Below are 24,577 nucleotides of genomic sequence, written 5' to 3'. Positions count from 1 at the left end.
AATGATTAATGATTTCACATGGCATATTTTAACACCTCCAAATGTGTTAATGAAAACTCCAACTGAGATGCACGATACCCTGATTTGGCATCTGAGCTAAGGATGTCGTTGTGGCTTGTGCAGCCCTTTGAGACATTTGTGATCAAGGGCTGGATAAATAAACTTTGATTGACGATTGATTGACACAATCATACAGCTGGTGCGTACTAACAAGCGGCTAGCATCTAATTATGTGTTTCATACACAGTTTGGAAACGCTCCCCTAAACTATCAAATTACGGCAAATAAACTGCATTACTTAGTATCTTAATATTTTTATCAAATATTATTATCACTGGAGGACTAGTCCAAGAGCCGACAGCCAACCAGGAGCAAGCATGCTAATAGCTAAGCAAACATAGTATCAGTATACGGTTAATTCTATTGTGATCAGATTGATATTTTTGTTTCTCAATCATTTATTTGTTAATGTTTACAAACTCAAGGAAAAACTTCTTGAGGACAAAAACAAAAGGATTTAAAAGAGTAGTAGTACATAAGAATTTTTGCTTTTGTTCAGTTATTGTGTACTGACTTTGTTTTCATCAGACAATTCTATGTAATAAAAGAGAATAATGAAGTAGTTTAAATATTGTGTTGATAATTTTGTTAAACTGTCAAAAGCACTCCCCATAAATACATTGAAAAACGTATAGTTTATACATGTGATCGGTATTGGAATTGGCCTCATAAAACTCATGTATGATTGGAATCGGACACGTAAAACCTTGATCAGAACATCGCAACTTGCAAGAAATGTAGTTTATTTGATGATTATTAACTAAAAGGAGTGGCTTACATACATAGTTAGCTGTCAGCCAGAGGAATCAAAATAAAGCATCAGCCAGAGAAGATCGGCTGTGAAAAGCATACATCGCCATTAACCGGCGATCACATACTTTTTCACAGAAATCGTTCAGTACTGATCGGTGGTCGATTAATAGGAGGCATCTCTAGCTTCAGTCAAAATGCAGTTACTCAAATCAAAACGCTTGTACTCCAAACACTGAAAGACACCCTTCACTGTTCCCAAAAAACAAAGTAAGTCATAGACAGATGGTCCCCAGTGACGACTAAGCACACACGTCGACACATTCAATCAAAGCGAAACCCCACCCCATCAACCCCCATATGTGTTCATGAGCCAGCACAAACACTTCTCTCACTCTTAATAAGGCCCTATAATCTGGCCTTTGGCTTCACACTTATGGTCAGCCAGTCTTAATCCTCAGCCAAAACAGCAGCTGATACAACACGCAAGTGTCCTCGCAACGCACAATGCACAACACAACACAACTCGCTCCCAGATGTACAATATGTGCACAATCCTTTCTAAAGCAAGTGAAGACGCGATGTTCTTTTTGGAACTGGAAATAGATAATCACAGTGTATTCTACTAGGAATCATTACAAGACCTTGAAAAGGAAATTATTTGGATAATTTTTTAGGAGACATTATTTTTTAAAACATGTTGATCGCAATTTGTTTTTAACTTTAGTGTATTGTGTGCAAAATAACAATGAAAACTTTGTAATTTTTGGATTAAACAAAGATTGTTAGTATCTAATCATGGGCATAGTAACCGATGAGCCATTATTAATCTGGTTTTGGAACAATTTAGTCAAAATGGAGTGCATTACTTGGCTGCAACCAGCACAGGCGCTGTTGTTTCAGTCAATTAGTTTGCAGTCCCAATAATTTAAACCAGGGGTGTCCAAACCTTTTGATTTGGGGGCCGCATTGGGCTAAATAATTAAATCGAGGGCCGGTAACCAACTGCATGTAAAGTAACAAAAAATTCCAAAACCAGTGTAGTTGGCCCGTTGTGTAAATCCCAAATAAAAACCGAACACATTGCAATCCTTTTCAACCTATATTCAATTGAATAGACAAGACAAAGACAAGTACCTAACGTTCAAACTGGGAAACTTAGCTCTTTTGGAATTTGATGCCTGCAACATGTTTTAAAAAAGCTGGAACAAGTGGCAAAAATGACTGTAAAAGTTGAGGAATGCTCATCAAACACTTGTTTGGAACATCCCACAGGTGAACAGACTAATTGGGAACAGGTGGGTGCCATGATTGGGAGGAAAAGCAGCTTCCATGAAATGCTCAGTCATTCACAAACAAGGATGAGGCGAGGGTCACCACTTTGTGAACAAATGCGTGAGCAAATTGTCCAACAGTTTAAGAACATCATTTCTCAACCAACTATTGCAAGTAATTTAGGGATTTTACAATCCACGGTCCGTAATATCATCAAAAGGTTTAGAGAATCTGGAGAAATCACTGCTCATATGCGATGATATTACAGACCTTCGATCCCTCAGGCGGTACTGCATCAAAAACCGACATCAGTGAGTAAAAGATATCACTAAGTGGGTTCAGGAACACTTCAGTTTATCTGTATGTGCAAGTTAAAACTCTACTATGCAAAGTGAAAGCCATTATCAACAACACCCAGAAACGCCGCCGGCTTCACTCGGCTTGAGCTCATCAAAGATGGACTGATGCAAAGTGGAAAAGTGTTCTGTGGTACTGATGAGTCCACATTTCAAATAGTTTTCAAAACAGTGGAAGTTGTGTCCTCTGGAACAAAGAGGAAAAGAACCATCCGGATTGTTCTACGTGCAAAGTTCAAAAGCCAGCATCTGTAATACACCTGGGGGTGTATTAGGGCTCAAGGCATGGGTAACTTACACATCTGCGAAGGCACCATTAATGCTGAACGGTACATACAGATTTTGGACCAATATATGTTACCATCCAAGCAACGTTATCATGGACGCCCCTGCTTATTTCAGCAAGACAATACCAAGCCACGTGTTACAACAGCATGGCTTGATAGTAAAAGAATGCGGGTATTAGACTGGCCTTCCTGTAGTCCAGACCTGTCTCCCATTGGAAAATGTGTGACGCAATATGAAGCCTAAAATACCACAATGGAGACCCCGGACTGTTGAAAAACTGAAGCTGTACATTGAGCAAGAATGGGAAATAATTCCACGTGAAAAGCTTCAAATAATGGTCTTCTCAGTTCCCAAACGTTTACTGAGTGTTGTTAAAAGGAAAGGCCATGTAACACTGTGGTAAAAATTCCCCTGTACCAACGTTTTTGCAATGTGTTGCTGCCATTAAATTTTAAGTTAATGATTCCTGGAAAAAAAAAAAAAGTTTCTCAGTTCTCACATTAAATATATTGTCTTTGCAATCGATTCAATTAAATATAGGTGCCAAAAATGGATAAGAGTGTGGAAAGTGTTTTGCATTTTTCCCATGCTGCTTAGTAATGGATTTAAATTGGTGTAATTTTGAATTCGTTACGGTGAATGGACATCTTTTATACACATTTAGTGACCATGTCTGTTGACATTTTGTATTGGTTGGATTTTTCTTTATTATTTTTTTTATTTTATCACCATGATTAGGGAACATTGTTTGCATTGGGTCATATAAGTAAATGCTGCACGTAACCACATTCAGAGCACAATTAAAGGACATTGACCTGAAAAAGTCCACTAGATGGCGACATTGTAGCAGCATCAAAAGAGTCAGACTTTTGAAATAAATACAATCTCCCTGCGGGCAAGATTCCATGACGACTCCCGGGCCAATATAACATCAGCGGGCCGCACTTCGCCCGCTGGCCGTAGTTTGGACACCTATTCCATCCATCCATTTTCTACCGCATATTCCCTTTCGGGGTCACGGGGGGCGCTGGCGCCTATCTCAGCAACAATCGGGCGAAAGGCAGGGTACACCCTGGACAAGTCGCCACCTCATCGCAGGGCCAACACAGATAGACAGACAACATTCACACTCACATTCACACACTAGGGCCAATTTAGTGTTGCCAATCAACCTATCCCCAGGTGCATGTCTTTGGAAGTGGGTGGAAGTCGGAGTACCCGGAGGGAACCCACGCATTCACGGGGAGAACATGCAAACTCCACACAGAAGGATCCCGAGCCTGGATTTGAACCCAGGACTGCAGGAACTTCGTATTGTGAGGCAGACGCACTAACCCCTCTGACACCCCTGATCTAAACAATGACAGGTTTGATATTATTGCACTGAGGGCAGCTTTGTTATATACATGGGGAAAAAAATAAATATGCTTCGCTAAACATCTTAAAATAAAGCCCTCCGCCATTTTACGGTCCGTAAAATCATCAAAAAGTTCAGAGAATCTGGAGAAATCACTGCACGTAAGCGATGATATCACAGACTTTAGATCCCTCAGGCGGTACTGCATCAAAAACCGACATCGGTGTGTAAAGGATATCACCACATGGGTTCAGGAACACTTCATAAAACCACTGTCAGTAACTACAGTTGGTTGTTACATCTATAAGTGAAAGTTAAAACTCTGCTATGCAAAGCAAAACCCATTTATAAACAACACCAAGGAACGCCGCTGGCTTCGCTGGGCCCGAGCTCATCTATGCAAAATGGAAAAGTGTTCTGTGGTCTGACGAGTCCACATTTCAAATTATATTTGGAAACTGTGGACGTGGTGTCCTCCGGAACAAAGAGGAAAATAACCATCCGGATTGTTATAGGCGCTAAGTTCAAAAGCCAGCATCTGTGATGGTATGTGGTTGTATTAGTGCCCAAGGCATGGGTAACTTACACATCTGTGAAGGCATCATTATTGCTGAATGGTCCATACAGGTTTTGGAGCAACATATGTTGTCATCCAAGCAACATTATCATGGACTCCCCTGCTTATTTCAGCAAGACAATGCCAAGCCACGTGTTACAACAGCGTGGTTTCGTAGTAAAAGAGTGCGGGTACTTTCCATCAAAAATGTGTGGCGCATTATGAAGCGTAAAATACGACAGCGGACACCCCAGACTATTGAACGACTAAAGCTCTACATAAAACAAGAATGAGAAAGAATTCCACTTTTAAAGCTTCAACAATTAGTTTCCTCAGTTCCCAAAACGTTTATTGAGTGTTTTTAAAAGAAAAGGTAATGTAACACAGTGGTGAACATGCCCTTTCCCAACTACTTTGGCACGTGTTGCAGCCAAGAAATTCTAAGTTAAATATTATTTGCAGAAAAAAATAAAGTTTATGAGTTTAAACATCAAATATCTTGTCTTTGTAGTGCATTCAACTGAATATGGGTTAAAAAGGATTTGCAAATCATTGTATTCCGTTTATATTTACATCTAACAGAATTTCCCAACTGATATGGAAACGAGGTTTGTAATTAGTAAATGCCAAAGTGTATTTTCTGAGTTACAGCAAGAACTTTGTTATTTTGTTTTGCCTGGTTCCCAATGAAACCACATTTCCCCTGCGTGACGCCTGCCTTTTCTGCTTCTTGGGAACACAACAGCCGACATGCGGCATCGTCACATTTTTACCAGTAAGGCTTCCTGATTGTGTGTGTACATTCTGACTGTCATAATTCAGTATAAAGAACTAAAGTTTATTCCGTTTTTTGAGAAGTCTGTTTAGTTTTTTACTGAATAAGACACTCAGAATGTACATGAAAATACAGAATGTGGGATTTACAATATTAACTATCAACAATACAACACTAAATATTGAGAATGTATGAACGTTGCTCCTCTCTTTCCCAGACCGCCTCCTTCATCTTTTATAAAAGAGCAACAAAGATGCAACAAACATGGCACAACATAAATGAGTAAACAACATCCACATATTCGATGTAATATCACAGTTCTGCAGAACTTTCTGTAGAAATCTGACCATGTCTGACTTTCGCTATCAGGCTTTTTGCCTTGTAAACAAACCCAGCCCAATCTGCCCCACTCTGTTCGTGCCCGGTCTGCATGAAGCAGAGCTTCGTATGTCACTCAAAATTGCAGATTCTAACCATTCGAATAATTTCTATAGATTTCAACCTGCTCAGTGGCCGAGTGGTTAGATTGTCCGCAATGAGATCGGTAGGTCGTGAGTTCAAACCCCCGGCTGAGACTATAAAAATGGAACCCATTACCTCCCTGCTTGGCACTCAGCATCAAGGGTTTGAATTGGGGGTTAAATCACCAAAACGATAACCGAGCGCGGCCACCACTGCTGCTCACTGGTCCCCTCACCTCCCAGGGGGTGGAACACAGAGAGTAATTTCACCACATTTAGAGTGTGTGTGTGTGTGTGTGTGTGGGTGTGTGTGTGTGTGTGTGTGTGTGGCTATCAGTGGTACTTTAACTTGAACACTCGCTGTCTGGTAACCTAGCAAAACAGGAAGTGGTTAGTAAGCGATGGGAGGGACAGGCTAAACAGCCAATCACATACCAGTATCAACAATCAAGTTTGGTTGCGCTATCTCACTGAAACCAAGAACTCGCCCTCGATCATTCTACAGTTATAACGTTATTTGGCAGACACGCTATTTATATTGTGGGAAAGCGGACATGAAAACAGGCTGTCCTCACTCAGGTCCGCATGGAGCTGGAGGGGGCGTGGCATCCAGCTCCGCCAGAATTTCGGGAGATATTTTCGGGAGAAAATTTGTCCCTGGAGGTTTTTGGGAGAGGCGCTGAATTTCGGGAGTCTCCCATAAAATCTGGGAGGGTTGACAAGTATGTTTTCAACTCATATTCAGTTGAATATGCTACAAAGAAAACAAATTTGATGTTCAAACTTTTTTTTTGCAAATAATCATTAACTTTAGAATTTGATGCCAGCAACACGTGACCTTTAAAGAAGATGGGAAAGGTGACAATAAATACTGATAAATTTGAGGAGTGCTCATCAAACACTTATTTGGAACATCCCACAGGTATGCAGGCTAATTGGGAACAGTTGGACGCCATGATTGGGTATAAAAGCAGCTTCCATGAAATGCTAAGTAATTCACAAACAAGGATGGGGAGAGGGTCACCACTTTGTAAGCAAATTGTCAAACAGTTTTAGAACAACATTTCTCAACGTGCTATTGCAAGAAATTTAAAGATTTTACCATCTATGGTCCGTAAAATCATCAAAAAGTTCAGAGAATCTGGAGAAATCACTGCACGTAAGTGATAATATTACAGACTTTTGATCCCTCAGGCAGTACTGCATCAAAAACAGACATCAGTGTGTAAAGGATATCACCGAATGGGCTCAGGAACACTTCATAAAACCACTGTCAGTAACTACAGTTGGTCGCTACATCTGTAAGTGCAAGTTAAAATTCTACTATGCAAAGCCAAACTCATTTATCAACAATATCCTGAAACGCCACCGGCTTTGCTGGGCCGAGCTCACCTACAATGGACTGATGCAAAGTGGAAAGGTGTTCTATGGTCTGACGAGTCCACATTTCAAATTATATTTCGAAACAGAGGACGTGGTGTCCTCCAGAACAAAGAGGAAAATAACCATTCGGATTGTTATAGGCGCAAAAGTTCAAAAGCCAGCATCTATGATGGTATGGGGGTGTATTAGTGCCCAAGGCATGGGTAACTTACACATCTGTGAAGGCACCATTAATGTTGAAAGGTCCATACAGGTTTTGGAGCAACATATGTTGTCATTCAAGCAACGTTATCATGGACAGCAAGACAGGTGTTACAACAGCGTGGCTTTGTAAAAAAAAAAAAAGTGCGGGTACTTTCCTGGCCCGCCTGCAGTCTAGACCTGTCTCCCATCGAAAATGTGTGGCGCATTATGAAGCGTAAAATACGACAGCGGAGACCCCGGACTGTTGAACAACTGAAGCTCTACATAAAACAAGAATGGGAAAGAATTCCAATTTCAAAGCTTCAATCATTAGTTTTCTCAGTTCCCAAACTCTTATTGAGTGTTGTTCAAAGAAAAGGTGATGTAACAAAGTGGTGAACATGTCCTTTCCCAACTACTTTGGCACGTGTTGCAGCCATGAAATTTTAAGTTAATTATTATTTGCAAAAAAAATAAAGTTTATGAGTTTGAACATCAAATATCTTGTCTTTTTAGTGCATTCAATTGAATATGGGTTGAAAAGGATTTGCCAATCATTGTATTCCGTTTATATTTACATCTAACACAATTTCCCAACTCATATGGAAACGGGGTTTGTATATACATATATATATATATATATATACATACATATACATGTATATGTCTGCGTATTTAAATTTAAAAGCACTCGATGTGGTTTGGATTTTATCAATTATTTTTATTAATTACACTTTTTAAATAAATAATCTAAGTAACAGAATATGAAATAAAAGATGTTCTTAAATCAAATTAAATGATTAATTTTGTTTTTTAATTTACTATTGTGGCACTTCTGAAATAAACGATCTGGCCCATGATGAGCTCTCAAACATTATTTATGGCAAAACTGTGTGGTAATTCCATTGCTTCATGCAGGGACACAATTGAGTGCCCTCAACCTCAGACTCTGATTCATCCTTGATCTGTTTGGCAGCAGTCCAGTGACAGGATTTACATTCACTTCACTTAAGTGCGACCCATAAAGGTCTTGTTGAAAGAAAAGTAAAGCGTCCTAGAGAGCAGGGTGGTTGTATTACGTACCTCTTTATCACGTTCTAGCTGCAGTCCAGCTTCCAGCAGGCCGGCCTCAAACTCCTCCCTCATCACAGCCTTCTCCTCCTCAGTGAGCTTTGACTCTTCCACATCTCCTGAAGGAGCTCCTCCAGCGTCCCCCGACTCCGGGTCCGCTTCCCATAAACCCGGTATGGGTATTGAGATGCTACCGTTGGACGCGATAGAAAGGCGGCCCTTGGATGCTCGCCTTTTTTTGTATTTGTAGCACAGAACGTAATCCACCTTTCTCTTTCCGTCGGCGAAGAAAAGCCCCGGCCCGAGGTCGATGCCGGACTCCTAAAAAGTGGGAGATATGACACAGGAGAGGACGCGTGAGAAAGGTTGTAGGACATAAGATGAAGACATGGACTGATGGGTCAGTACCGGAGGAGGAGGCTCGTCATTGTTAGGCAGGCTGACAGCTGGGGGGCCTCCATTGGCGGCGTCGAGGCCAAGTCCGGAGAGCGAGTGGGCCAAGGAAACAAGCTTTGCAGAGTGAACTGAAGACGACTCACTCATTGCTGTGATGACGGACATGCGTTCTTTTTCGTTTCATCCCTCTGGAGGACAAACAGGAGTGTTGTCTTTGTGAGGGCACAATACAAGCGAACCTCGATTTACGAACCCCTCTATTTGCTAATCTCTTGGCAAAATTAATACAGTTTAGGATGGTCCCGATACCAATATTTTAGTACCAGTACAAAAATGTGTTTCGATACTTTTCCATACCTTTCAATACTTTTCTTAATAAAAGGACCACAACAATTTTCCATTATTGTCTTTATTTTAACAAAAAATCTTAGGGTATGTTATATGTTTCTTATTGCAATCGATGAACAATTTTGTCCTTAAATAAAATACTGAACATACTAGACAACTTGGCTTTTAGTAGTAACTAAGCAAACAAAGGCTCCTAATTTGTCTGATGATGTATGCAGTAAAACATTGTGTCATTTATCATTCTATTATTTTGTGAAAATTAAAAAGGACAGGCTGTAATTGTATTATTAATCCACTTGTTAATATACTGTTATTTTCTGTTTCAACATGTTCTATCTACACTTCTGTTAAAATGTAAAATTCACTTATTCTTCTGTTGTTGGGATACTGTACATTAGTTGTGGATGTTACAACAAATTTAGGTATCGATCCGAAAGCAAATAGTTACAGGATCATACATTGGTCACATTCAAAGTCCTCATGTGTCCAGGGATGTATTTACTGAGTTTATAAACATAATATGAATTTTTAAAAAAGGAAAAAAACATTTTGTGACAATGAAAAATATCGATGTAATCATAGTAGTATCGACAAGATACACTCTTGTACATGATATCATTTCAGTGGATGTCAGGTGTAGATCCACCCATGGCATTTGTTTACATACAGGCGTGCTAGCTTTTGTTAGCGGTGACGCCAGTGAGCTATTGTATCCATTAGATCTACCAAATATTGACACCAAGGAGTGTAAGATCCTCCTGAGAACCAGCATCCTCTGCAGTTGACAATAATGTTTTTCATAAGAGAGCTATGTCTTTCCAAAATGTCGAAAAAAATGAAATAAATCGAAACCAAATGTTTACTTCAGAGGATGCTGGTTCTCATGAGAAAACGACAAAATAAAGTATTTTTTTTTGTTTTTGTTTTCATGCAGTGGCAAAAATTTGTATCTAGGTTCACTATAACATAAAATAATTTTAAAATATGTATTAAGCATGTATTAAATTACATCATTCAAGTTTCTGTGTCAGCCATTCAGGTCATCTTGTGCTCTGAAGTGGTTTCACTTTCCAGTGTCATGTGACTGAAGTGCTTGTTTTAAAGTGACGGATAAAGAATTTAAGCCAAAGTTAAGCATCCCCCTCCCCCTCAATTGAAAATGTTGACTCGGATTAAGTTGACACTCCCAGGAGCATCGTTTACGACAATCTGCCGGGGTAATTTGGTCACAGGGCTCATTCGTTTTGGGGGATTTTAAAAGCAACGTTTTTTTCCCTGAACTCAAAAAGGAGGATGCTTTTGTCCTTCAATATTGACATTTACTTTAAACAAAACAGCTGCTGGTTTGTTTATCATTTCAAAGCGGCAATAAAGAAATACTGAAAGCCAATGTATGCAAATTACATCGTAAACTAGTCAGTGAGTGTGTGGCACACTTGCTGACTGCATTGACACTAGGGCTGGGCGATATATCGATATAAACAATATATCGCAGGTTGGTCTCCGTGCGATATGGAAAATGACTGTATCGTAATATTCGATTATATGTTCTCACACAGTTGCTTTTAGCTGCGGGTATTACATTACTGGCGTTTCTCACTCCTTTTCGTCCCTCCTTCTCACAGAGACGTAAAACAAGCCTGCCTTCTTACATACGTCACATACTGTCGCGCGTCTAGCGTCATACGCTCTCGCCGAGCAGAGATGTAGCAGCATGGCTAACGTTAGCAGGTCAAGCGGAGCGTAGTGACATTACAAGAGAGAGAAGGTGCGAAACTGATCACAAATGGAGGAAGAACAATAAATGGCCAAAATAAAGAGCAGGGGATCCATCATCTGTCGGTGATTTGGCTTCAAGTGGGAAGATATTCAGCAGACAACAGCAATATGCAAAGTATGCAGCAGAAGTGTTAATACAAAAAGGTAGCACCACTATTAATTTGTTCTTTCATTTAAAAAGTCACCCGTGAGAGAATGAAGAGTATTTAATGAATACAGTTTTGGTCGATTGACTTAGTTGTAATTTCCCTCCCTGCATGAAAGTTTAAAAGTAGCATGTATTAATGCAGTATGAAGAAGAATGTTTTAATGTAGTCATATAGAATCATCATACTGCTGTGATTGTATGCATCAAGTGTTCATTCAAGGCCAAAGCAAAATATCGTAATGTATATCGTATATCGCAATATGGCATAAAAATATCGTGATATTAATAAAAGCCAATATCGCCCAGCCCTAATTGACACTACACTGATACTGTGCTGCTGTTTCATAATGGCGCCATCTGTTGGATTGAGAAAGTGACTATATTTGATCGGCAAATAAAATAAATAGTAATAAATAATAAGTGAATAAATATAATTTTTTTTTAAAGAATGGCTGTGCAGAAAGGAATATGTAATGCACAACTTTGGTTGATGATCCAAAAAGTTAACAGGAAAAGGGCTTATTTGGTGCAATGAGTTCAACATGATCCCACACTTTTACTTTTTCTTAGTTGCAAAACATTGACGATGGCAATGAAAACCGATGTCAAACATGACTACAACAACTCCATTTAGTACGACCTGTCACTCGTGAGCCAAAAGAAACACTTCCTGATCAACGTAGTTTGGCATTTAATGGCACAGCAGCTGAATCGGGCACATGTTTTTTTTCTGAAAGTGACCCACACATGGAGTACCGAGGCACACTAAATGTATCAAGGCTATGCTTCTGTGTCGTTTGACCCATGCCTACTAAACTCTTTCTCAAAAGAAACATATGTGTCTGATTTTTTTTTTTTTTTAAACACCAAATGTGATAATAGACATACTGAACTCCTCAAATTGTCTTGGCCAACATAAGGAAGCTTCGTCTTTAAAATCTTATTCTAAAAAGGCTCCGAAGATGTAAATTTTAGCAGAGGATTATAACAGCAAATACATTGAAAATAGCCCCATTTATGCTAATAGCATATCGGCAGTGATTCATCAAAACACATTTCTTTTTAGAATAAACGAATAACATGAACAAAAAATTATCTAGGTAACAAGACTGTGCTGAGATTTTAAGTACCGTGGTCATAATTGAAATATCATCGTATATATTTCAGAAAAAATCCCAAGTGACACTTTTGGTTGGGATTGGTACTGTTCACATTTGAGCCGATACTGTAACAATTCCCGGTATCTGGGAATCGAATCAGGAATCAAATTTGATAATGGTGAAATTGTTACAGTTAAGTTCCAGTATCGATTCCCAGGTACCAGAAATTGTTACCGGTACTTAACGGTACCAATTTTCAGTACTTTTGTGTGTTAATAAAAATTCATTGTTTTTGATAGTTTTTTTTAAATTAAATGTTTAATTGTAACATTTAAAAATAAACTGATTATAACTAACCATTTATCATAACAATCAGCAGCTAAGTCCTGTTTCATCATAACATTTCCGAGTCTCATTTGCAATTTCCAATTGCAGTTGCAAGTCTAAAACGTTAGATGGCAGTTCCGTCATTGCTATCTGCTGTGCCCTAAAAAGTGTTAATAGAGTAAGTTATGTACTAAGTTTTTACACACCAGCTGTTTAATTGTAACGTCCATATTAGTTTTAGTTAACAAATTTTTATCATTTTGAAATTACCAAGTGAAATTTGTAATGCTAATCGGTAGCATTTCAATAGCAAAGCCAACAGTGTAGCCTTACTTAACTTACGTTGGATTGTTTTTAGAGTCAATTTCTTTGCTGGCATTGAACATTGCAACATTACCTAGAGGCAGTTTGGCTGAGTTTGCTCTCAGTGCTGCTGGAGTGACTCCCCAAGTGCCAAAGTGCGTTAGCAACCGCGAAGCCCAGGTACCAAAACATAGCACCATTGGAATTTACGTAACAGGTGCCTGGTAGGACTGGTGGGATTTGGTCAGTGCCAAAAAAGTACCAGATTCAGTACCCATCCCGACTTGTGGTCTTCCCATGCATAAATATACAAGTAAAGGCTGGTACACATGTACACATTTTTGTCTGTGACAGACCCCACACATAAAGATAAACATCCGCCATCTTCACGTGTATGCTGTGCTACGATCATGTCAGCGTTGCACACCACACGCATACAGTAACTATTCCGTCCCACCGTCATGCCTGGTGTTAGCCGAAATCTCGTGTCAGCACATGTGATCTAAAATTGAAGAAGACACTTAGCAACCACCAAAGCAATGACTGGAACACACAAAAACAGGCAACATGGAAGAGGACATTCAAGAGGAGAGAATAATTGTGGGCTTGGGACTGTTATTGCACATCCCGAACTACAAAAAAGAAAAGACTGAAAAAAAGTCATAGAGACGGCGTGAACACATGCTTTAATCTACTGAGCAAGCTGGAGGTAAGTAATGGCTGCTGTTATTTATACTGTTGGTCTACAGCTACTACGGTTAATTATATCAAAGCAGTTTACGTATTGGGTTGACAGCTCGCTTCTTGATTGGCTACTTTCTGTTGCACCTCACAATTCACAACCATGAGATTATCAATGTAAACTACATTCTAAAACCACATTAAACAATGAACCCTAACCTTTGAAAAATAAGGAATATGTAAGAAATGCTTAATTAAGGGTAACAAAATAGTGCAAAGTGTGGAAATGTAAACATAGAAAAACCTGGGAAGAACTATTTTCTGTAGGTTTAGTATCAGGAAGTTATAGTTACAGTAACATTTTATTTTGTCTGTTATTCTCATTGAAGTATGGAAATGAATTTATGTTATGCAGTAATTACTATTTCAATATTATTGGACCAAATTTTTATTATTTTAACGTAGTACATTTGTAATATTTTTCAGTTGATTTAATTTATACAGTCCTGCAGTTCAGTTCGTATCCGTTGTTTCTGTATAAAAGGGCTGGGAATCTTTGGCCACTACACGATTCCATTTTTGGGGGTAACGATTTGATTCAGACTCAATTCTTGATTCAAAACAATTCTCGATTTAAAATCACTACTTCTTTAATAGCATTGGGTGCCAAGTCCATGATTCTCTACAACACTTACTTTTTCTTCCCACTACATACAAAGAATCAACCGCAAGACAACAAGATGGCGCAACCAAACACAATAGTTGATACTGTTACCTGATTTGCTGTTAGCGTGTCACTCCCATTGCTCAGTGATCACTTCCTGCCTTGCTAGGTTACCAGAAAGCGAATGCCTTTGTTCATGCAACCAACATTGCTCCCCAACTTCTGTTTTTTCTGACTAAAAACGAATAAAACATAAATACATACACATTATGTATATATATATATATACACACATATATATATATATATATATATATATATATATATATATATATATATATATATACAGTATATATATATATATATATATATTAGGGCTGCAAATCTTTGGGTGTCCCACGACTCGATTCAATATTGATTCTTGGGGTCACGATTCGATTATATATCGATTTTTTCGATTAGACGCGATTCTCGATTCAAAAATTATATTTTTCCGATTCAAAACGATTCTGTATTCATTCAATACATAGGATTTCAGCAGAATCTACCCCAGTCTGCTGACATGCTAGCAGAGTAGTAGATTTAAAAAAAAAAAAGCTTTTATAATTGTAAAGGACAATGTTTTATCAACTGATTGCAATAATGTACATTTGTTTTAACTATTAAACAAACCAAAGGTATGACTTATTTTATCTTCGTGAAAATATTGGACACAGTGTGTTGTCAAGCTTATGAGATGCGATGCAAGTGTAAGCCACTGTGACACTATTGTTCTTTTTTTTAATTTTTATATATGTCTAATGATAATGTCAATGAGGGATTTTTAATCACTGCTATGCTGAAATTATAACTAATATTGATACTGTTGTTGATAATATTAATTTTTGTTTCACTACTTTTGGTTTGTTCTGTGTCGTGTTTGTGTCTCCTCTCAATTGCTCTGTTTATTGCAGTTCTGAGTGTTGCTGGGTCAGGTTTGATTTTGGAATTGGATTGCATTGTTATGGTATTGCTGTGTATTGGCTTGTTGGACTGATAACATTTTTCTTGAAAAAAATTTATTAAAAAAAAAAAGAAAATCGATTCTGAATCGCACAACAAGAGAGTTGCGATTCGTATTTGAATAGATTTTTTCCCACACCCCTAATATATATATATATATATATATATATATATATATATATATATATATATATATTTCTATGAACTTTTTATTAAACACATTTTTTAAGATAATTTTATTTTGAATTTTTGTCGATCGCATTATAGATGAATATTGTTTAATCAGCGTTTGCACTGGATTCTGATTTAAAAAAAACAACACATTTTACTTGCAGTGTAAACATCAGGTGGAAATAATCAGATAAAAAAAAAATCAGATTTGGGCCACTTTGTCTTACAGTGTAAACATAGTCATATACCATTGGTCTCCGAGTGCTTTTCTAGTTAAATAGGCAATCATATGAATGTACAGGACATTGTTCTTTATAAAGCAATGTACTTTACAGTTCATTTATCATGTATTAATACATTTTATTTCCTGAGGCCTTTAAGTTGACATAATGAGACTGTGTCCTGGCTGGTCCACCAATATAATATACCAAACTACAGTCAGTGGGAAAGTGATACTATTTTTTTAATGAAAATACCATAACATTGTTTTTTTAGTAACATATTGTTGCTTAAGCGTAGCTGCCAGACATTTCAAGGCTGCAATGGACAGTGAAAAACAACGACAAATAATGTACAAATCAGAATCAGACAACAAAAGTTACACGTGAGTACTTTAGGCCTCCGTCCAGCAACAGGATACATGTACGTACAGGATATATATTATACAGCAATGACTCCCCTCCTTCCGCCCGTGTGCAGCTTAGATAGGCTCCAGCAACCCCCGCAACCCCGAAAGGGACAAGCAGTGGAAAATGGATGGATGGATGGACTCCAGTCAATCCACTTACACGCACAGTATATGCACACAAACATGCTAATCCCACTTAACATGTGTTGGTAATGGAGAGTATGAGTTGAAAAGGTCGAAGGCGTCACATGCAAGTCATCGCAGGACTTGAGGTGTTCGTTTTTACAGCCACTCAAAACCATGCAAGTAAAAATAAAATTGTACTACTCATTTAATTAACCTGGAATTAGTTGATTTATAAGTATTTAAATTACTTTAAATCAAGTTTACAGAGCCAAATTGGGAACATTTATAGATCTGTCAAAAGGTTTTTTTTTTTTTTTTTTTTCTAAAATTACACTACTATATTAACATCTATACAAAATCCAAAACCAATGAAGTTAGCACATTTTGTAAATGGTAAATAAAAACAGAATACAATGTTTTGCAAATACTTTTCAACTTGATGGGTGCTGGTTAGCGCCTTGCATGGCAGCTCCCTCCATCAGTGTTTCAATGTGTGTGTGAATGGGTAAATGTGGAAGTAGTGTCAAAGCGCTTTGAGTACATTGAAGGTAGAAAAGCGCTATACAAGTACAACCCATTTATCATTATTTATATTCAATTGAATAGACTGCAAAGACAAGATATTTAACGTTCGAACTTAGAATTTATTTTTTTTTGCAAATAATCATTAACTTAGAATTTAATGGCAGCAACACATTGCAAAAAGGTTGGCAAAGGGGCATTTTTACCACAGTGTTACATGGCCTTCCCTTTTAACAACACTCAGTAAACGTTTGGGAACTGAGGAGACCAATTTTTCAAGCTTTTCAGGTGGAATTATTTTACATTCTTGCTAGATGTACAGCTTAAATTGTTCAACAATCCAGTTCATAATGCGCCATTTTCAATGGGGGACAGGTCTGGACTACAAGCAGGCCAGTCTAGTACCAGCACTCTTTTATTATGAAGCTGCGCTGTTGTAACACGTGGTTTGGCATTGTCTTGCTGAAATAAGCAGGGGCGTCCATGATAACGTCGCTTGGATGGCAACATATTTTGCTCCAAAACCTGTATGTACCTTTCAGCATTCATGGTGCCTTCACAGATGTGTAAGTTACCCATTCCTTGGGCTCTAATACACCCCCATACCATCACAGATGCTGGCTTTTGAACTTTCCACCCCTAACAATCTGGATGGTTATTATCCTCTTTGTTCTGGGGGACACGACATCCACTGTTTCCAAAAAATAATTTGAAATGTGGACTCATCAGACTACAGAACACTTTTCCTCTTTGCATCAGTCCATCTTAGATAAACTCGGGCCGAGCAAAGCCGACGGGAGTTTCTGGGTGTCGTTGATAAATGGCTTTCGCTTTGCATAGTAGAGTTTTAACTGAAGTTACTGACAGTCGTCTTCTGAGGTGTTCCTGAGCCCATGTGGTGATATCCTTTACACACTGATGTGTAAAGGATGCAGGACCACCTGAGGGATTGAAGGTCCTCAATATCATCGCTTACGTGCACTGATTTTCCCCAGATTCTCTGAACTTTTTGATGATATTACAGATCGTAGATGGTGAAATCAATAAATTCTCTGCAATAGCTTGTTGAGAAATGTTGTTCTTAAACTGTTCGACAATTTGCTCACGCATTTGTTCACAAAGTGGTGACCCTCGCCCCATCCTTGTTTATGAATGACTGAGCATTTCATGGAAGCTGCTTTTATACCCAATCACGGCACCCACATGTTCCCAATTAGCCTGTTCACCTGTGGGATGTTCCAAATAAGTGTTTGATGAGCATTCCTCAACTTTCTCATCAGTCTTTTTTGCCACTTGTGCCAGCTTTTTTGAAACATGTTGCCGGCATCAAATTCCAAATGAGCTTAAATTTGCAAAAAATAAAGTTTTCCAGTTTGAACGTTACGTGTCTTGTCTTTGCAGTCAATCCAATTGAATATAGGTTGAAAAGGATGTGCAAATCATTGTGTTCTATTTTTATTTACGATTTACACAACATGCCAACTTCACTGGTTTTGGGTTTTGTATGTCACAATATATATTGCAGCTTCTTGCGATAACAATATACATCACAATATATTATTTGGTATTTAAATGATATTAGAATTGTTTCAAAACAGGTTTTAAATGCTCCTAATTTGTCTGCTGAATGATTACTTTTTTTAATCACAATTATAATCAGACAAAAACACAGGCTGGTGATGTAACAATATCAATTAAATATTTAAAGTTATTACCATTATTGGCTCTGATTTAAATCATTACTTTTTTGCCCTTTAAGTCCTCCTGTGTCCAATAACTATTTTGCTGAGTTGGTAAACAATAACAAAAACAAAAAAATGTTTTTTTGGTAACCAAAAATATTGATCTATCCACAGCAGTATTGACCAAATAATGATATTATACTTGGTATCGGTTCATTACTGTCAATATTTGTATCGATCAACCATCCTTTATGTTCATGAGCTCCAGCTTGCGTTTGGTGGTTAGCATAGCCTCCTATGGCAGGCCTTTTCCACTGAGGGCCCCCCCGGTCACATCCAAAGCTTTTCATTTGTCCCGCTGTACAACTTCCAAATAGGCTTGATGAAACCATTGGTGCTAGTGGGGTGTATAATATAGTCAGGAATGGTCATGGATCCAAAGGATTTTGGGTATTTGTTGTGTTGCGTTTATGTTGTGTTAGTGCGGATGTTCTCCAGAAATGTGTTTGTCATTTTTGTTTGGTGTGGCTTCACAGTGTGGCACATATTAGTAAGAGTTTTACATTTGTTTATATCACAACCATCAGTGTACTCAGTGTCACCCAGTATGCCTTGCAGTCGTGTGCTTGTGTCTGTGGAAGCACATACAACATTTTGCTGTACTGGCAAGCAGTATGTACATGTTGTTGAAAGTGTGAAAGTCAAAGGCTTCAAAGCACACACTCATTGTTGTGTGAATGACAGCCAGCAGATATTTGCGAGAATGTTTGCGGCTCCTATCGTCTTTCATACTTCGAGACACGGTTCAAAACGGCTCTTTGAGTGGTAAAGGTTGCCGGTTCCTGGAAAATGTATATTAAATATTTCCGAATGGTTCAACCGCCACCTGCCCGAATCAATCTAAAATCTATATTTTCGTCATGTCACCCGCCCGACTCGCGGTTTATCCGCGGACTCCGCGGATGAGACCGCAAACCGCGCATCTCTACAATGCACGTTGAGTACATCACATGTCACCAAAGGACAAGTTCTACTCTAGTTGTATTATAAAGTTGTTAACCTTTTTTTTCACTAGCATGACAGCTGAGAATAATTAAAAGCCAACTGCATACACTCTAAAACAGTGGTCTCCAACCACCGGGCCGCAGCCCGGTACTGTGCCATGGCCTGATTGGTACGGGGCCGCAGAAGAATTTTTTATTGGAAAAAAAAATAAATAATAATAATAATTTTCTTTTTTATTAAATCTACATAAAAAACACAGTATACACTTACAAATAGTGCACCAACCACAAAAACCTCCCTTTTTCATGACAAAGAAAAAAAAATAAATAAATGAATAAATTTGTCCCGGGCCGCGGGACAAATTATTAAGCGTTGACCGGTCCGCGGATACAAAAAGGTTGGGGACCACTGCTCTAAAACTACAGTATATCTGGAAAGTACTCACAGCGCTTTAGTTTTTTCACAATATTTTATGTTACTGCCTAACTCCAAAAATTAATAAATCAATTTTTGTCCTCAAAATCCTACAGGCAATACAACATAATGACAATGTAAAATGTTAGTTTTTTTAAAATTCAAAAATGTATTAAAACCAATATATATATATATATATATATATATATATATATATATATACACACATATATATATAAATATATATACATACACATACATACATGTGTATATATGTGTATATATATATATATATATACATACATATGCATGTGTGTATGTATATATATATATATATATATATATATATATATATATATACACATCACATGTACTCAAGTATCATACTATTTTGATAAACCTTTGGCAGCAATTCCAGCCTCATGTCTTTTTGAATACAATGTTACACGCTTGCCACACCTATCTTTAGGCGGCTTCGCCCTTTTGTCCTAGCCCATTCCTCCATGCAGCACCTCTCAAGCTCCGTCAGGTTAGATGGGAAGCTTTGGTTTTCATCCAGGATGCCTCTGTACATTGCTGCATTCATTTTTCTCTCTATCCTGACCAGTCCTGACTAGTCTCCCAGTTTCATCCCCACAGCATGATGCTGCCACCACCATGCTTCACTGTAGAGGTGGTATTGGTCTGGTGATGAGCGGTGTCTGGTTTCCTCCAAACATGATGTCTGATATTCATGCCAACGAGTTCAATCTTAGTCACATCAGACCAGATAATTTGGTTTCTCATGGTCTGAGAGTCTTACAGTGCATTTTGGCAAACCTTTTACCAAGAAATGGCTTCAGTTTGGCCACTATATCTCACACACCTGATTGGTGGATTACTGCAGAGATGTTTGTCCTTCTGGAAGGTTCTCCTCTCTCCAGAGGAATGCTGTAGCTCTGACAGAGTGACCATCGGGCTCTTGGTCACCTAAGTGACTATACTAAAATGCACGATACATCCTGGATGAAAACCAACGCTTCCGGTTCAACCTGATGGAGCTTGAGATGTGCAGCAAAGAGGAATGGGCGAAACTGCCCAAATATTCAAAAAGACTCAAGGCTGTAATTGCTGCCATATGTGCATCATTTTCCTGAAGGAATAAATAAAGTAATATCTATCTATCTATCAACAAAGTATTTAGCATGTGTGCATATGCATGTAAACTTTATTTTTTAGTTTTTAATACATTTAAAAAAAAAATCAAATTATCATTATGGGATATTGTCCGTAGAATGTTTAAGGACAAACATTGATTTATTCTATTTTGGAATAAGGCTGCCTGTAACATAACAAAAAAGGAACATGTTAAGCTCTGTGCATACTTTCCAGATGCACTGTAATTCAGCGTTAATATTTGAGTAGGCCTCCCTGAAGTCAAAAGGGTTGGGCCCCAAGGTTAAAACGGTTTACAACTCTGTTCTATTGCATTGTTCTCTTACAATATTTCTTCTAAAAAAAACATGTCGAGCAGGTGTCCAAAATGTGGCCCGGGTCTCATTTGCGGCTTGAAGTTATTTTTTAACGGCCCTTGGCCCATTTAAAATATAGTAATACAAAAAAACAACAACATTAAAATTAGAATTAAAGAGTGAATAGGTTTAATGTAAAAAAAGAAATGTTGCAATACTGACACTAATAAGACAAAGGTGCAATGGAGGCATTTTTTTTATTTATATAAAAAAGGCAGTAAAATAATAAAGACCTATAATCAACGGATTTTTCCTAAGTTAATCAAGAGATTTAAGTGTGGAAAGTAAAAATAATATATACAATAGGACTTATTTTTATCTCTTTTATGAATGGGGCCCTTTTGGATCCCCGAGACCTTTAGTGGGTTTTTTTCTTAACTGAAAATAAGAATCAAAAGCAATGTTGTTATGAATTCCATCCATCCATCCATTTTCTAACACTTATCCCTTTTGGGGTGTTGTTATGAATTATTTACTTATTAAAGGCTCCAATTATTTCCCATTAAATATTCCATTTTGAAAAATGTGTTGGAGAAACTATTGCATGTTTTGTGTTTTTGTCATTAAAAACAGGGTTTTCGTTGAGAATAAAAAGGGCATACAACAAAAACTAAACAAAATGTTTATGGCAATTGATGGATCTGTAGTTGATCTATGGACGTGCAAATGTTGAAAGTAAAAACATTTTTATATGACTTATTTTTAACACTTTAATGACTGAGACCCTTCTAGGTCCCCGGGAACTTTAACATTCACCAAAATTGAGTGGAGCCCGAATGGTTTTAAAGTTAAAGTAACACAGCCATAGTCACACACACACTAGGTGTGGTGAAATTACTCTCTGCACTTGACCCATCCCCTTGTTCCACGCCCTGGGAGGTGAGAGGAGCAGTGAGCAGCAGTGGTGGCCGCGCTCGGGAATCAAAATTTAAAGGCCTACTGAAATCCACTACTACCGACCACGCAGTCTGATAGTTTATATAGCAATGATGAAATCTTAACATTGCAACACATGCCAATACGGCCTTTTACGTTTACTAAATTGCAATTGAACATTTCCCGCGAAGTGTCGTGTTGAAAACGTATGATGACGCGTGCGTTTGACGTCTCGGGTTGTAGCGGACATTATTTTCCAGCCCGATCCAAGCTATAAGTAGTCTGCTTTAATCGCATAATTACACAGTATTATGGACATCTGTGTAGCTGAGTCTTTTGCAATTTAATCAATTAATAATGGAGAAGTCAAAGTAGAGAGATGGAGGTGGGAAGCTTTTAGCCTTTAGCCACACAAACACAGCCGGTGTTTCCTTGCTTAAAATTCCCGAAGGGGAAGCTTTACTATGGATCAGAGCGGTCAAGCGAACATGGATCACGACCATATGTCAACCGGCAGTTTTCGGTGAGAAAATTGTGGTAATAAGTCGGCACTTACCGGAGACATCAGCAGAGCTTCCGTCCTGCTGCAGCTGCGTGACTTCCCTCTGAGACACTGGGTCAACACACCCATGGCCACACCCCTCCGACTTCAGGTAGTATTTAATCTCACTAAAACACTAGCAAGACAATAGACGGATAAGGTATTTTCCAGAATTATCCTAGTAAATGTGTCTAATAACATCTGAATCGCTCCCACTGCAATCGCCTTTTTTTTCTTCTTTCTAGTCCTTCACTCTAAATTTCCTCATCCACAAATCTTTCATCCTCGCTTAAATGAATGGGGATATTTTCTCGGTTCGAATAGCTCTAGCTGCTGCTGGCTATGATTGTGAACAATGTGAGGATGTGAGGAGCCCTACATCCCGTGACGTCACGCGCACATCGTCTGCTACTTCCGGTAAAGGCAAGGCTTTTTTATTAGCGACCAAAAGTTGTGAACTTTACCGTCGATGTTCTCTACTAAATCTTTTCAGCAAAAATATGGCAATATCGCGAAATGATCAAGTATGACACATGGAATGGACCTGCTATCTCCGTTTGAATAAGAACATCTAATTTCAGTAGGCCTTTAATGAAAAGTATCAAAATGGCGCCTGCATGCTTTCAATTTTCACTGTGTGGCCCTCACTTGAAACACTTTGTACACCCCGGATGTAGAGGGAAATTGTAAAACTGTGCTATTTTGGGTGACCATCTGCCGTTTAAATTGATTTCAATAATTTCAATGGGAAACAATGACTTGAGATACAAGTGTTTTGAGTTGAGAGCTCCGCCACAGAACCAATTAAGCTCATAAGTTGAGCTGCTACTGCAATTAACGTGTTGTTTTTAATGCTCTTAACATGAAATCGTATTTATATTGTGTTTTTATGTTCAAATCAGACCGGAGTCCTTGAATGTGGGCTCTTATTTCGGCTTGTAGAGTAAACGGTCTAATATTCCTCTGCATTTTACATACAAAAACTGGTATGCTTCCGGTTCAAAGTTGCGGTAAAAGAGGCACTTTCATGTGTGTATCTTTGCAGTCATTTTGAAGGAGGCCCCATTAGGAGGGCACACATGTCTGTCAGGCTTACAGGCCCATAAGCTCCGCTGACAGCTCAACAACATACAGGTCGAATGCACCCTTATATCAACGGGGCAGAGGGCACCAGGTGTCAATCTATTATTGTGGTCTCTCCTGGACAACAACACTTTACACGTTTCCGATAAACTGCAAACTTTTGCAAAATGACAACAACAATCCAAATTGTCCTAATTTTGCAGGCGTGAGCTCGTGCATGAACCCAAATGGTTATCTAAACCAGAATGTTGAGCAAATATGCTGTTTACAGTTTGTTTACAGTCAACGCTTGCGTGTGCAACAGTTGTGCGCATCCAGATGGTCACAGGACCAAAAAATAAATAAATAAATAAAAATAAATAAAAAGCCTCTGCACTTACACACGCGAGATAAATCACAGCACCTAATGGGGAATTTTCTTCCAAAATAATGACAGTTCACATGAAAGTAGTTTGGCATGTTGACAAACAAACAACCACATGCAAGCCACGCACGCACAGTGTCTGCCATTGTTATTGTAAGTACGGCATTGTGACTTTTAAAGTGACGAATGCGTGTGGAGTGGATATTTACCAGTGGTCGTGGAGGATCCGCAGGCACCCCGTAGAGATGGACGATGAAGATGAAGATGATGATAATAAAAAGAGTTGGCAACTTGGCATGGACCGAAGACGGTGGACAATCCGCGCGCGCTCCCGACACTTCTGGCTTAGCAGGCGCGCGGACGCGGCTGCTGCTAATTCCCTTGGCCAGAG

The 24,577-nt window shown here is 38.5% G+C and overlaps 1 protein-coding gene across 3 annotated transcripts in view; it reads right to left on the bottom strand.

Annotated features, from left to right (window-relative positions):
• ano2a (anoctamin 2a) overlaps positions 1-24,577 on the bottom strand; it is a 62,807-nt gene extending 38,230 nt beyond the window's left edge. Inside the window, exons 1-3 of one of the 3 annotated variants that reach the window (XM_061894768.1) lie at positions 24,396-24,577; positions 8,924-9,099; positions 8,528-8,836 (exon numbers count right to left, since the gene is read on the bottom strand). In XM_061894768.1, coding sequence (XP_061750752.1) covers positions 8,528-8,836; positions 8,924-9,076 — 462 coding nt within the window. In that variant the 5' untranslated portion in view covers positions 9,077-9,099; positions 24,396-24,577. Of the gene's footprint in view, positions 1-8,527; positions 8,837-8,923; positions 9,118-24,395 lie in introns of those variants that run through there. The other 2 variants (XM_061894766.1, XM_061894767.1) reach the window with 2 other exon arrangements.

This window comes from Nerophis ophidion, linkage group LG03, assembly GCF_033978795.1.
Source record: "Nerophis ophidion isolate RoL-2023_Sa linkage group LG03, RoL_Noph_v1.0, whole genome shotgun sequence".
NCBI lineage: Eukaryota > Metazoa > Chordata > Actinopteri > Syngnathiformes > Syngnathidae > Nerophis > Nerophis ophidion.
Note: the sequence above shows the minus strand (reverse complement) of the source record. Positions and strands in the feature narration are given on the sequence as shown.